At 36.0% G+C, this 14651-nt stretch overlaps 1 protein-coding gene across 6 annotated transcripts in view; it reads left to right on the plus strand.

Moving 5' to 3' along the window:
• LOC128692845 (probable phosphorylase b kinase regulatory subunit beta) overlaps positions 1–14651 on the plus strand; it is an 80816-nt gene continuing 66165 nt past the window's right edge. For all 6 annotated transcript variants that reach the window (XR_011392892.1, XM_070092092.1, XM_070092091.1 and 3 more), the window contains exons 1-10: positions 1–140; positions 1064–1179; positions 4423–4558; positions 6196–6403; positions 7184–7380; positions 10018–10177; positions 10602–10688; positions 11915–12025; positions 12494–12632; positions 13999–14072. Coding sequence is in view for 5 of the 6 variants with exons in the window: in XM_070092092.1 (XP_069948193.1) it covers positions 52–140; positions 1064–1179; positions 4423–4558; positions 6196–6403; positions 7184–7380; positions 10018–10177; positions 10602–10688; positions 11915–12025; positions 12494–12632; positions 13999–14072 (1317 nt within the window). In the remaining variant the exon portion in view is untranslated. The remainder of the gene's footprint in view (positions 141–1063; positions 1180–4422; positions 4559–6195; positions 6404–7183; positions 7381–10017; positions 10178–10601; positions 10689–11914; positions 12026–12493; positions 12633–13998; positions 14073–14651) is intronic.

A 14651-nucleotide genomic window follows, 5' to 3' on the forward strand; every position in this document is an offset into this window, starting at 1 on the left:
GCATTATTGCAATTTTTGACAATCTTATCTGTTATGAAATAGATATTTAACATGACTATTGACATTGAAGCAGACAAGGACGAGGACCGTGAAGAAGGACAGAACTGTAATATTATGGCGTCCTTGGCAGTACCCTCACAGTGAGTCAACCTTCCAGTGTCATGCCATAAGATACTTCTGTCTCACAAGTTCACGTTACACTCCATTTCTACACTAGTCATTGCAACTTAAAAAAACTTGTGCAGTCATCGCTGTTTCCAATGGAATGTCAATGGCCATTTTTTCTCTTGAACTATATTAGTTATTATTAAAAGATGCTCTTCTTGGGAAATTAGATATGTACAAGCTCTCTATACCACCGAATTAACAACTATTTCTGGGGATTTTCATTTTAGGAGATAGCGAGAAATGGTAATAGTTGTTAATAACTACTCGTTGGAATTCAGTCAATATTTTGCGCTTTTCAGTACATACAACCTATATATGTAATGGAATAAGCAACCATTTTTTGTGCAAATTGTTATTTATGGAGATAATGGAAAATAAATTTGTTTAGATGGTGCAGGGCACCAAGGCGTGTCTCGCCGCCAGGCCTAATGTAGAGAGAGAGAGAGACTAGTGGCATTTTCAGGTTAAATTACATAGCCTACCAAATGTTACCTTAATTATCCTAATCTTCCAAAATAAAAATTTACACAAGAAATACTTAAAGTAAACCCTCTATATAACAGACCTCGGAAATACAATTCAGAATCTGCTGGATCAATCAATTTGGAAACTCATACGTCATTATTTCCTTTTCTTACCCTTTAAGGGAGGACTCCAATGGAAATAAGTCACTGGCTTTTTATTAGTTATCCTGGGTAATTTACACTCTGTATGATAATTGTACTTATGTGTTCCTGTGCCTAAATAAACTTATTTATTTACTTATGCTGAAGGATCAGTGATCCAAGGAATTGGATATGACCTCCCCTTCCTTGAATCAGACCTGATTGCCTTCCATTGCAACATATGATGTGTGACCAATAAAGCTGTAATAATACGGAAATGTTTTTTTCAGACATCCACGGGCTAGAGAACGTGCTTCCAGTGTCTGTGATTCAGACATAGATTTAAATATTAGAGTCATCAGTTATGAAGACACTGTTCGCAAGCTCGATCACTACTATGGCATTGGTAAATCTCTCTACTTTTTGGAAGTTTTTTTTTTTTTTCAATTATTATTACTCTAGCTGTATTTGACTTGTTTTAGTAAATCTCCTTGAATTATACATTTTTTTTTTTAGGTTTCACCCTTAAAGATAAATGCTTTGATGCTGGTGAAGGGCTCTTGATTGAAGGAATTGAAGCTTCTCTTCCCTTGAATCATATCTAAATACAGTATCTCCCATTTTACAGGTGCTGTATTATCCTTTGGAGTTTAGCTGTTCGTCATGATTGTATTAAAAAATATATAATCTGAGCACTTATCGGCACTTTTCAGCTCCTACAGATTTAATGCTTTCCCATGAATATAATTCTGTTCAAACATACTAATACTTTGACTGCTTATGTTTTTCCATCTCTTCTATCCTCAAGGACCCCAATGGAAATAAGTCACTTTGTCTGACTTTTTGGGTTTTCCTAGGTAATCTACACATATGCTGCTATGTACGATAATTTATGTAACTGTACTTATATGTACCTCTACCTGAATAAACTTGAATATTAAAATGGATGGATTTATGAAGGATGAGGTTAATCATAGAATTGATGAGGGAAAAAAGGTGAGTGGTGCATTGAGGTATATGTGGAGTCAAAAAACGTTATCTATGGAGGCAAAGAAGGGAATGTATGAAAGTATAGTAGTACCAACACTCTTATATGGGTGTGAAGCTTGGGTGGTAAATGCAGCAGCGAGGAGACGGTTGGAGGCAGTTGAGATGTCCTGTTTAAGGGCAATGTGTGGTGTAAATATTATGCAGAAAATTTGGAGTGTGGAAATCAGGAAAAGGTGTGGAGTTAATAAAAGTATTAGTCAGAGGGCAGAAGAGGGGTTGTTGAGGTGGTTTGGTCATTTAGAGAGAATGGATCAAAGTAGAATGGCATGGAAAGCATATAAATTTATAGGGGAAGGAAGGCAGGGTAGGGGTCGCCCTTGAAAGGGTTGGAGAGAGGGGGTAAAGGAGGTTTTGTGGGTGAGGGGCTTGGACTTCCAGCAAGCGTGCGTGAGCGTGTTAGATAGGAGTGAATGGAGACGAATGGTACTTGGAACCTGATGATCTGTTGGAGTGTGAGCAGGGTAATATTTAGTGAAGGGATTCAGGGAAACCGGTTATTTTCATATAGTCGGACGTGAGTCCTGGAAATGGGAAGTACAATGCCTGCACTTTAAAGGAGGGGTTTGGGATATTGGCAGTTTGGAGGGATATGTTGTGTATCTTTATATGTATATGCTTCTAAACTGTTGTATTCTGAGCACCTCTGCAAAAACAGTGATAATGTGTGAGTGTGTTGAATGATGATGAAAGTATTTTCTTTTTGGCGATTTTCTTTCTTTTTTGGGTCACCCTGCCTCGGTGGGAGACGGCCGACTTGTTGAAAAAAAAAAAATTAAAATGGTATAAAATACCGACAGGTTTTTAGGTAAGACACATATGCAACAGTTAGGTATCTTTATTTTGAAACGTTTCGCTTACTCGGTAAGCTTCTTCAGTCGAGTACAGAAAAGTTGATAGAAGCAGAAGAGACTTGAAGACGATGTAATCAGTCAATCACCCCTTCTACTAGTGAGGATGACTGGGCTTGAGAGGGACTTGACCTCCCAATGACTACATTCTTACCTCTACTAGTGGCCTACATCTCACCTGGCAGCATATAAGGCTCCATCCTGTCACTTCAACTCCATATTGTTTCAGACTATGGAACAATACTCTTCTCCAGACTGAGAGACTGACAACTTCAAGGGTGATGGACTGATTACATCGTCTTCAAGTCTCTTCTGCTTCTATCAACTTTTCTGTACTTGACTGAAGAAGCCTACTGAGTAGGCGAAACGTTTCAAAATAAAGATACCTAACTGTTGCATATGTGTCGTACCTGAATAAACTTACATACTTACATCCTGTAAATAGTTCAAATATGACTCAAAATCATAACACAACTGCAAACAAACCACGAAATGGGTGGGGTTTGAACCCATGGCAAGTGAGTCCTGAAACTCCAGGCCCGTGCATAAGCCAGCTGGTGGAATGACTTACACACTGAACTGGAGTTTTAGGACTCACTTGCTGAAGGTTCAAACCCCACCCTTTCTGTGGTTTAGTTAATAATTCAAGTACTTGTATAGGCATCCCTCATTTAATGACATAGTATGCATTCCATGATAACCCATCCTTAAGTAAAAGTACATTTAGTGAAAACCATTTTCCCCTAGATAACTAGTACAGTGGACCCCCGCATAACGATCACCTCCCAATGCGACCAATTATGTAAGTGTATTTATGTAAGTGCGTTTGTACGTGTATGTTTGAGGGTCTGAAATGGACTAATCTACTTCACAATATTCCTTATGGGAACAAATTCGGTCAGTACTGGCACCTGAACATACTTCTGGAATGAAAAAAGATCGTTAACCGGGGGTCCACTGTACATAATTTGAAATGCATTCTTTGAATTTTGGCCAATACGTGCAGTTTTTCAAGTACATACCAACAAATTGTTTAGGAAATACTGCTCTTGCACCAGCACATAGTTTACAGAAGATACAGGATATAAAAAGTAAAGTGGGTGGATGAGTTCATTTTATTCATGATAAGAATATAATTTCACTACTATCACTAGCTGCTTCTCTCTCCTAATCTTAAAGTTATTTAGCAATGTGATTGTGTAGAATGTATAGAACTGAATGTGTAAAATGTGAATGTGTAGAACTGTATAAGGCATATTTATCGCTATGTAAAATTCGACCTATCAAACATTTTTATTACTGTACTTGAATCAGTACTGAAATATATTTTAACTGCAATTTCTTCAGTGTGGATAATATTTTGTTTAGTATAAGTTTTAATTGTACTTTTAATTTTTTAAAAAGTTTTTGGCAGTGCAGTGCTATAGAATAGGGATTCCTCTACACATAGTGGATGTAAATTTATTTATAAAATTAGACTTCACTGAAGGTATTTAGGCATCTGGACTTACTACTGTGGTGCATTTGGCATTGGGAAAAAGTAATTATGAATATAATAGACATTATAGGTTAAATATACAAAGGATAAGCAGAAATTATAAATAATTTATTATGTTAGCAGAGTTAAGCCTTAAAATTAATGATAGGATCATCTGAAGCATTTATAGTGATAAGTTTCACTGGTGTTTCAATGAAATCATTAGCATTATGCAGGAAATAAAGGAAGATAAGTTAAATATTTTCCTCTTTAGTCAAGCGACAACTACTACAGAACCAGAGCATCACTCTTGGAATCTTCCCGCTGGTCAGCCAGGAGACTGAAGTAGCTGATATGCGCACTTCTATTTATTGCTCGGCATGTATTTGGAGTCTCTTCCAGGCCTACAGGTGATATATTAACCTCTTGTACAATTTAATAGTACTTAATATTAAGAGGACTTTAATTTCATGTTTATGTCCATGCACGTTATCCCAAAGAGTGATATACGGAAAACATAGAATAATAGGTAATAAAATATGTATACTGTAGTTCTTTCAATATATTGGCCCATTCCCAAAAGGTAGGGTGACCCAGAAAATGAAATACGTTACCATCACTCTTTCCAAAAGTTCATGGACGTCACAATTTGACTGACTTCTAAACAGCAACATCCCCTCCTATACTTTAGAGTATAGGCACTGTACTTCCTACTTCCAGAACTCAAGTCCAGCTAAACAGTGTCCCTAATTCTTATATTTTCTATATACTATACTGTTATGCTGTAGAATGATAACATTGAGCACTTGAATATTAATACACTACAAAACCTGTATTCTCTGACTCTGTATGTCATATTCACTTTTCATGAGGTATTTCACTTCTTGCTGTATCTCCCAGTCTTTTGCAATATTTCAGTGCATTGCAGACTAAATCACATATTTTTCTCTTATTATTAAGGTATTTTTGATTATCATAAATGCTTATCATATCATTTGCAATTTCATTAATTCATATGTTAGTGTCTGTGCTGGCAGTAAATAAGGCTCTTAAAAATGTTCTTCAGTTTGTTTGAAATTAAAAACAAGTGAAATCTAGTCCTCTTTTTTTTTTTTTTTTTTTTTTTTTTTTTTTTTTTTTTTTTTAGGCTTACTTTCTTCCCCTTCCCTCTTCTAATAGAAAATTTGCAAGAGATCAAAGAAAGCTTATGTTAAATATTTTTATTTTAGTATTGTATTTATTATCCCGGTTAGAGAGTGTACTGTATCTCGTAATTTTTCCCAACTTTCATAAATTGTCAACAGGGCCTTTACACATTGATTTGACAGTTTGCATCCCTTTTTTGTAAACTTTCATAAAATGAAACTTCCTATTGAAATTTTGCAGTGAGCCTCCTTTGTAGCAATTTTTAGAAACAGTCTTTAATTTATTTGAAGCTATTCATTTGCATGCTGAGTGAAAAGTAAGTGGAACTTTGCCAAAAATCACTACTGTACATACTTTTAATACTGGATTATGTCTTGGATGGTCCCATTTAAAAGTGCAGCTATAGAAAGTCTTTTGCAAAAGTCAATTTTACGTAATTTTTTTTTTTTTTTTTTGGGGGGGGGGGGGGGGGGGGGCAGGCAGATTTTAAACTGCCTGCAAGGTACAAGAGAACACAAACTTTAGAATTTTATTTTTCTGAGAATTTGAAAGCTCATTTTGGAAATCAGAGCATGATATAGTTACTCACTGTACTGTGGATTACTTCATTGCTTCAGTTTTCAGTGCGGATTCATGTTTATCACTTTTTACTCATAAACTTGTATACGGTAGATCATCAGTTTTCTAACAGTTGGATATTTGGCATCCAACATTATTTAGTAGTGCTGATAACTGCAGATAGGTAGAAAAGGAATGCACAACAGTGAGTGGTTCTGAAGAGATGATGCACTTATTTAAAGTTTGTTTTTGTTTTTCCTTTTTCTTGAGGAGCCGGATAATCAACAATCAGCTGTATATTAATGTGTTAAGATGTATGCAGCTTTACTTCTTTCCTTTGTAGGCGTATAGATGATGATCGTGGGAAGGCATATGAGCTAGGCCAGTCATGTGTCAAGTGCATGCGTGGGATACTCACATGCTGGATGCGCCAGACTAATCTTGTAGAAAACTTCAAGAAGGGCCAAAACCCTAAATATGCATTACACTCCAAGTTTCATCTGATAACTGGAGAGGAAGTTATATCATCTGATAACTATGGTCATCTTCAAGTAAGTTGGAACCATCTATATCCTTTTTTTTTTTTTTTTTACAAATCAGTTTACAAGGTAAGAACCATTATCCCAGCCATATCTATGTTATACTACCAACTTTCCCAGGATACCACCCACAACAGTTTACTAACATCCACTGACCAATTTACTGCTAGGTAAGCATGGGCAGCAGGTGTAAGGAGACAGGTCCAGACATCTTGATATGCCTGGAAATTGAACTCTGGTCTTTATTGGTTGTGAATTGAGTGCTCTACCACTTCGATTTGTATTGATTTATTGTTGCATTGAATGAATTGTGTAAATTTTTGACATCATTGGTTCAAGGTCCTGCATCTTGAATGTCAAAATAGGTCACAAAAATTTAACCACAATCCATTGAAGCTGTGATTAGCAAGAGTTAAATGTACAAGCTAGGAAGAAGAAAAAAAGATCCCTTCAGGTATAATAAATGCTATAATTTTTTTCTTATTCTGTTCCCATTTCACTTAAAACCTCTCTTCCTTTCCTATTATGAATTGAGCTCTTCATTTAGTGATTAGTCCTTTGAATCTCCAATATTTAGTAAAATTAACAGTTCATATCTGCTAGGCTCTCACACATGCATGCACCTCACTACTCTACCCCTTGCCCTGCATTCTCTTCCCTGCTATGAATTTTCTCCCTTTAATTTCCAGACACTAATTTGTTATGTAAATACAAGTCAGCTATACAGGGTAAAGAAATATTTCATAATGGCATTTTAAAATTCTTTTTAATTTTGTTGCTCTTGTATTTCAGATTGATGTAGTATCCCTCTACCTGCTGTTTCTGGTACAGATGATCAATTCTGGACTACAAATCATATACACAATGGATGAAGTGACATTTGTTCAGAATTTAGTATACTATGTGGAGAGAGCATACCGTACCCCAGACTTTGGGATGTGGGAACGTGGCAGCAAGTACAACAATGGTACCCCTGAGCTGCATGCAAGGTAATGTAGTCATGGTCTTCATTCTTTTCTAAATGTGCCCACATCAGTGAGAGAATGACTTGCAATGAATTTTCTTGTCAGTTTGTCTGTCATTTTTGTGTAAAAGACGTGTACAAACATGTTTATGATGTTTCGTATTCTATTTCCTATATAAATCTGTCAGCTTTTCTCAGCCAATTTATCGGACAACCCAGCAGGTGAAGGCCTTGATCCCCTACATGGATCAAGGTCCACGTTTTGAGATACACTGATCTGTGTAGTGGAAGGCAATGTAATCTTGCTCTTTCCCATGCTTTGCTGTCTCTCTCTTGCTGACATCTGGTCTTCGAAAACCAAATTGTAAAGATATTACCGAAGGATTCTAAGTAATAGGTTGGTAGACAGCAACCGCCCAGGGAGGTACTACCGTCCTGCCAAGTGAGTGTAAAATGGAAGCCTGTAATTGTTTTACATGATGGTAGGATTGCTGGTGTCTTTTTATTCTGTCTCGTACACATGCAAGATTTCAGGTATGTCTTGCTACTTCTGCTTACACTTAGGTCACACTACACATACATGTACAAACATATATAAACACACCCCTCTGGGTTTTCTTCTATTTTCTTTCTAGTTCTTGTTCTTGTTTATTTCCTCTTACCTCCATGGGGAAGTGGAACAGAATTCTTCCTTCGTAAGCCATGCATGTTGTAAGAGGCGACTAAAATGCCAGGAGCAAGGGGCTAGTAACCTCTTCTACTGTATAGTATACATATTACTAAATGTAAAAGGAGAAACTTTCGTTTTTCCTTTTGGGCCACCCCGCTTCGGTGGGATACGGCCGGTGTGTTGAAAGAAAGAAGATTACCGAAGGATATTGTTTTCCATTTAGTTCTGTGAATTAGGAGATTCCTCATTATGTGTGGAAAGAAATACAGCCTCTCTTCACTTAATGACTGAGTTCTGTTCCTAATACCACATCAGTAAACAAATTCGTCACTTAGTGAGGAGCATACTCTAATGGTAGTGGGTTTGTGCCAACCATCTTTGATATTGTTTTAATGTCACCTTTGCACAATTTATAACATTTCTGGTATATTTTTAAACGTTTATACAGTAGTGTACTGTATATTGTAATAAACAGAATAGAGGAAATCAACTCTAATATACATTATTTAGGTGTGTATACTGGTCAGAGAGCCTGTCCGTAAATGAGTACATCACTAAATGAGGAGAGGTTGTAATGCCTTTGTGAAGGCTCACAGAAAGGTGAATAGGAAATACAGGAAAAAATGATTAACCCTTAGAGGGTTTTGGCCGTACTAGTACGGCTTACGACCCAGGGTTTTTGACATACTAGTACGCCTAAATTCTAGCGCCCTCAAATCTAGTGGGAGAAAGCTGGTAGGCCTACATATGAAAGAATGGGTCTATGTGGTCAGTGTGCACAGTATAAAAAAAATCCTGCAGCACACAGTGCATAATGAGAAAAAAAAAAACTTTGACCGATTTTTTGGAATAAAACAGCGACTTTGCACTGTATTTTCGTATGGTATTTATTGTTGTATTCTGGTTTTCTTGGTCTCATTTTATAGAATGGAGGACATGTTACAGAAATTGAGATGATTTTGACTGGTTTTACAATGAAAAGTACCTTGAAATTGAGCTCAAAGTAGCAGAAATGTTCGATTTTTACCAAAGTTCGAAAGTAAACAAATCATGCCAAGCATCCAATACACGTCAACTGGTGAGTCTAATATTCTTTCGCAAGTGCGCCAATATTATTTATACCATTTTTTACACTAATGCAGTAGTCTGCATAACAGTAAATCTTCTATTTTTTGTGAGAATAAAAATTCAAAGTGGAAAGCAAAAGAAAGTAAGAGGGGCCTTGAGACCTGACTAATGAAGAGAGGAAATGTCATTTTAGTGCCAGGAATGTCTTTCTTGTTTATTCTGGACCCTATTCGGAAATTGGCATCTTTTGAAATTTGTGTGAAATTGGCAAAATTGCTAAATTCTGACCACTGTACTGGATAGTTGAAATTGGTAAATGGGTGGTTTCTTGCACTCATTCGATAGAAAAAATGGAGTTCTAGCGAAATATTCATGTTTTTTGTCGACTAGTACATTGGAATTGGCCGAAAATAGGGCTCAAAGTGGGCTAAATCGCCGATGCGTAAACATCGCCGAGACCGCTTACTTCGCGAGAGCATAATTCCGTAAGTTTTCCATCAAATTTCATACTTTTGGTGTCATTATGATCGGGAAAACATTCTCTATCTTTTCATAAGAAAAAATTATTAGTTTTATTTTTTCGAAATTTGGCTGACCCTGAGAACGAGTCTCGGAGAGGGCCTGTCGACCCTCAAAGGGTTAATGAGTCATAATAAAATAGTGAAATGGGGAATCATCAAGAAATTCTTATACAATTATTAGTGTGAACTCTAAGTTGTAATAAACAACTGTCAGTGAATAAACAGACGGGTGGAGGAGGGGTTCAAACTGTGGTTTGTAAATTAGTAGTATATTCATAGGTGACCTTAGTTTGTCCTGTTTTTCCAAGATTCTAACTTGGTAAAAAAAATCTCGTGTTTATCAAGATATGTAGAAAATTGCTTGAAAGGTGCATAACATTTATTCTTTTCATTTGGGTAACAGTTCCATTGGAATGGCCAAAGCAGCACTCGAAGCTATCAATGGTTGTAACCTTTTTGGAGAGAAAGGTGCATCATGGTCCGTCATCTTTGTTGATATTGATGCACACAACCGAAACCGTAGTATCTTCGAAACATTATTACCAAGAGAATCTAGCTCAAAGGTATTTGATCACCTGTATTTTTGTTATTTTGTGTGTTTTTCCCCACTGTGCCCTGTTACTACTAATATCAAACACTAGGTAAAGTCACCTTATTTATTTACACTTATCCTTTTTCATAAACATCTTTATTTGGCAACATCCTATTTAATGCATCTTTGTATTTGCACTTCATTTGTCATACTCATTGATTCTTGATGCACCAAATAAGATTAACCTGTATATGTAAACTATTATTTTATATTAATCATGAGAATATAAGAAAATCAGCAGTGAGAGCCTTTCATTTTGTTGTTAAACTTGTATAAGGAATTTTACTTTCAAGATTCCTGGCTATACTGCTGAATATCTGCAACGTGTTTCTACCTAGAAACCATCTATATAAATACTTTGCCTGTTTATATTTGAAACATTTTTTTTTTTCTAGAATGTGGATGCAAGTCTACTGCCCACCATATCATTCCCTGCTTTTGCAACTCATGACCAGATGTTGTACTCAAAAACTAGATCACAGGTTAGTTGCCTTAGAAGTGTATGTTATATTTTAGTGTATTGTCTCAAATTTTAAATACATTCAGTGGAATGTTCAGGTGCGGAAGGTCATGGTAGGTTAAGGGCATTTAATGAACTTGCAGATTCCTCTCTGCATTCCTCAGTTCAGAGCTTCTTATTCTCCTGCAAGCAGTTACCATTTTCCAATTATTTTCTGCTTTGGTCTCAAAATTTGTGAGATTGCTGGTAGCATTATTGATGTGCAGTAGTTATCATCAAGGTTTGTTACATTGAATCACAATAGTCATTCTGGCCTTCATCTTTTCTTCACTATTAATTGTGGAAAATAGCACTTTTGAGCTTGTGTGTTCATCACATGCTGATCCAATGGAGAAGTGCCTAATACAACTGCAAAAATTATCAGGTTATGATGACAGTCCATCTTTTCATTGATTGTCCTATTTGTCACAGAGCATACCACCTTCATTTTCGAATTTTGCTTCATTGCTGATGTGCTTACTGTATAAGCCCACCTTTAAGGAGTATTTGATATACCATATTTTACAGCATTGATTATGTTATTTTTGCCTTAAATAAGTTTTGAAAATTTACCCAGTGTCTTGGAGGCTGAAGTACCATTGATGATTTTTTTTCCTCATATTTAGCCAATCAGAATTGGGGGTGGGGGGTGGAAGGGTGTTGTTCTCGACAGCAGAGCATTTGTTCGCTGTAAAATGTGGAACTAACCCAGAATACTCCTACCTCTCCTTTTACCATCATTCTCATGATTGTCATGCAGCTTATTTCTGGGGACATCATAGAAAACTTTGCTATGGTGTACAGAGATATACCTAGTTGGATGAATCTGGCCTGTGAGTTTTAGCATTCAGTTGCCATGAGTTCAAACCCCACTTTTTCCATAATCTGTAATTATAAATGCTCATTATAGATAAAAGATAAATGCTTATTATAGATAACAGATAATTATAATTTCTCATTATAGATGAGAGATCATTATAAATGCTCATTAAAGGGAAGTGATAATTATAAATGCTAATAAATAATTCTTTTGGTCACAGATAATTATTATATACAGTATACAGATATAGAATGTTTGTGAGTAAGGATGGAAAAGATAATATGTCAGAGGTTTATTATAAAATTATTATAACTTGGCAATTTATTATAAAATATTGAAAGATATAATTTATTGTAAAAATTTAAAAGATGTTAAATAATCTTTAACAGATCATTAACTCCTTGGAAGGCAAGTACGGGTTCAAGAGATTTCACCGAGATGGTTATGGAACGGTTATGGAAGACAAGAAAAGGAGGTTTTATCACAGTGCAGAAACAAAGGTAAAACTCCTGAAAAAAACAACAGTGATATTTTTAATGGAGGGGCTGTTTACTTCAACCTGAAGAGAGTCTCTGAGGCCAAAATACACGCATTATTTTACCCTGTTTCATTTTCTGCGCAATCAGTATCTCACTTTTTATGTTACTTTATTTAAATTTCATCTTAGCTACTTAGGAGCTTGTTTACATGGTTCAGACATTGGCTTTATGTTCAGGAATCGTTATCCTTTAAGGGTGAATAATACTTGATAATCTGATTGTGAATAATTGGCTTGAACATGGCCGGTTCCTGAGCATGGGCAGTGGTTAAGAGGGGTTGGCTATTTGTGAGTCAGCCAACCACCTCTGACTTCAGGCCAACAGCTGGTCAAAAATCAAACTGTCAGCTTAAGTTGCATCTAGAGTAATAGTTATAATTATAGTTTAAACAGTGGATTCCTTATTATATTGTATTTTATTTTATCACAGGAATTTGAGAAGATAGAATGCCAGTGGCCCTTATTCTACTTGTACATGATTTTAGAAGGCATGTTCAAGAGTAAAGAAGAACAGGTGGAAGAGTACAAAAACAAACTAAAACCTCTTCTGAAGAGAGATAAGTGGGGAGGTACTTCTTTTATTTAATCTGTAATAATTCGGCCGTCTTGTCACCCTGCCTCGGTGGGAGACGGCCGACTTGTTGAAAAAAAAAAAAAAAAAAATGTAATAATGGCTGTTTTCAAAGAATCTCTTCCTTGATCATGTAAATTTAACAATATTCTTCTTTTTCATGTCACCCTCCTCAGTGGGAGATAGCTGCTGAGTTAAATACTTTAATGTTTCTGTTGTGTTAGTTTTCACAAGGAATAAGCCTTATTTAAATATTTTGGCTTCAGCATAATTAAGAAGTTATTGTAGATCATATACTAAGTCATCGTTTTATAATTACATGCAATTCGAGAAGTAGTCATTATCAAACTACATGCACTTCAAGAATTCAGTGTTATAGAACTATAGATGCATTATTAAGGAAAGTAATTAAAGTGAATTAAATTATTTAAAAAAGCTTGTAGACATACTAGTTTGTTTGTCTTCTTTAATACATGTATCCTTTATTCAAAGAAATTATGGCTTATATTAATATTATAAATAGTCTTAAATGAAGTGTAAACACTTTCAAGTGTTATAAGATATATCAAAAACTTCAATTTTATTTCCCCCTAACAGCTATGTAAATCTTTTCTTTCTTTCTTTCAACACACCGGCCGTATCCCACCGAGGTGGGGTGGCCCAAAAGGAAAAATGAGAGTTTCTCCTTTTACATTTAGTAATATATACAGGAGAAGGGGTTACTAGCCCCTTGCTCCCGGCATTTTACTCACCTCTTGCAACACGCATGGCTTACGGAGGAAGAATTCTGTTCCACTTCCCCATGGAGATAAGAGGAAATAAACAAGAATAAGAACTAGAAAGAAAATAGAAGAAAACCCAGAGGGGTGTGTGTTTATATGTGCTTGTACATGTATGTGTAGTGTGACCTAAGTGTAAGTAGAAGTAGCAAGACGTACCTGAAATCTTGCACGTTCATGAGACAGAAAAATGGACACCAGCAATCCTACCATCATGTAAAACAATCACAGGCTTTCGTTTTACACTCGCTTGGTAGGACGGTAGTACCTCCCTGGGCAGTTGCTGTCTACCAACCTACTACCTATAAGCTATGTAAATATATTCGGCATATATAATAGTGATTCATATATTGCTCCTCAGATAATTAAAGTATAATCCCTTTTAACAAAATCCAAAAACAGGATCCTATTGTTTTTAGTATATAATAGCTCTCCAGAGCTTTCCAAATATTGAAATATAGACAAAAATACGAGTTTGTGTAAACAGGTGATTTATGTATGTATTTATTCAAATACGTATACGGATAAAAATACTAGTTTGTGTAAACAGGTGATTTATGTATTTATTCTTTATTTTCCTGATAGATCCAGTCATACCAATGTACTACTACTTTCACAAGGATAATATTGAGGAGGAGAGAGCAGAGCCAGGCTCTCAGGTGGGTGCCATTACATGAAGACAATTCATGATGTATATGACTGTGGTGTATATAGACAGATACAGTAACATAATTACTGTAGTAGTAGTAGTGCAATGAATATAAGTCAGCAAAATGCTACAAAATGTTTTGCTGCAAGACAAAAATGTTAGCTTACAATTTTTGTTCTTGACTTTTTTTTTTTTTTTTTCAACAAGTCGGCCGCCTCCCACCGAGGCAGGGTGACCCAAAAAGAAAGAAAATCCCCAAAAAGAAAATACTTTCAACATCATTCAACACTTTCACCTCACTCACACATAATCACTGTTTTTGCAGAGGTGCCCAGAATACAACAGTTTAGAAGTATATACGTATAAAAATACACACAATATATCCCTCCAAACTGCCAATATCCCAAACCCCTCCTTTAGAGTGCAGGCATTGTACTTCCCATTTTCAGGACTCAAGTCCGGTTATGTAAAATAACCGGTTTCCCTGAATCCCTTCACTGAATATTACCCTGCTCACACTCCAACAGCTTGTCAGGTCCCAAATACCATTCGTCTTCATTCACTCCTATCTAACACGCTCGCGCACGCT

The sequence above is a fragment of the Cherax quadricarinatus genome, chromosome 38 (assembly GCF_038502225.1).
Source record: "Cherax quadricarinatus isolate ZL_2023a chromosome 38, ASM3850222v1, whole genome shotgun sequence".
NCBI lineage: Eukaryota > Metazoa > Arthropoda > Malacostraca > Decapoda > Parastacidae > Cherax > Cherax quadricarinatus.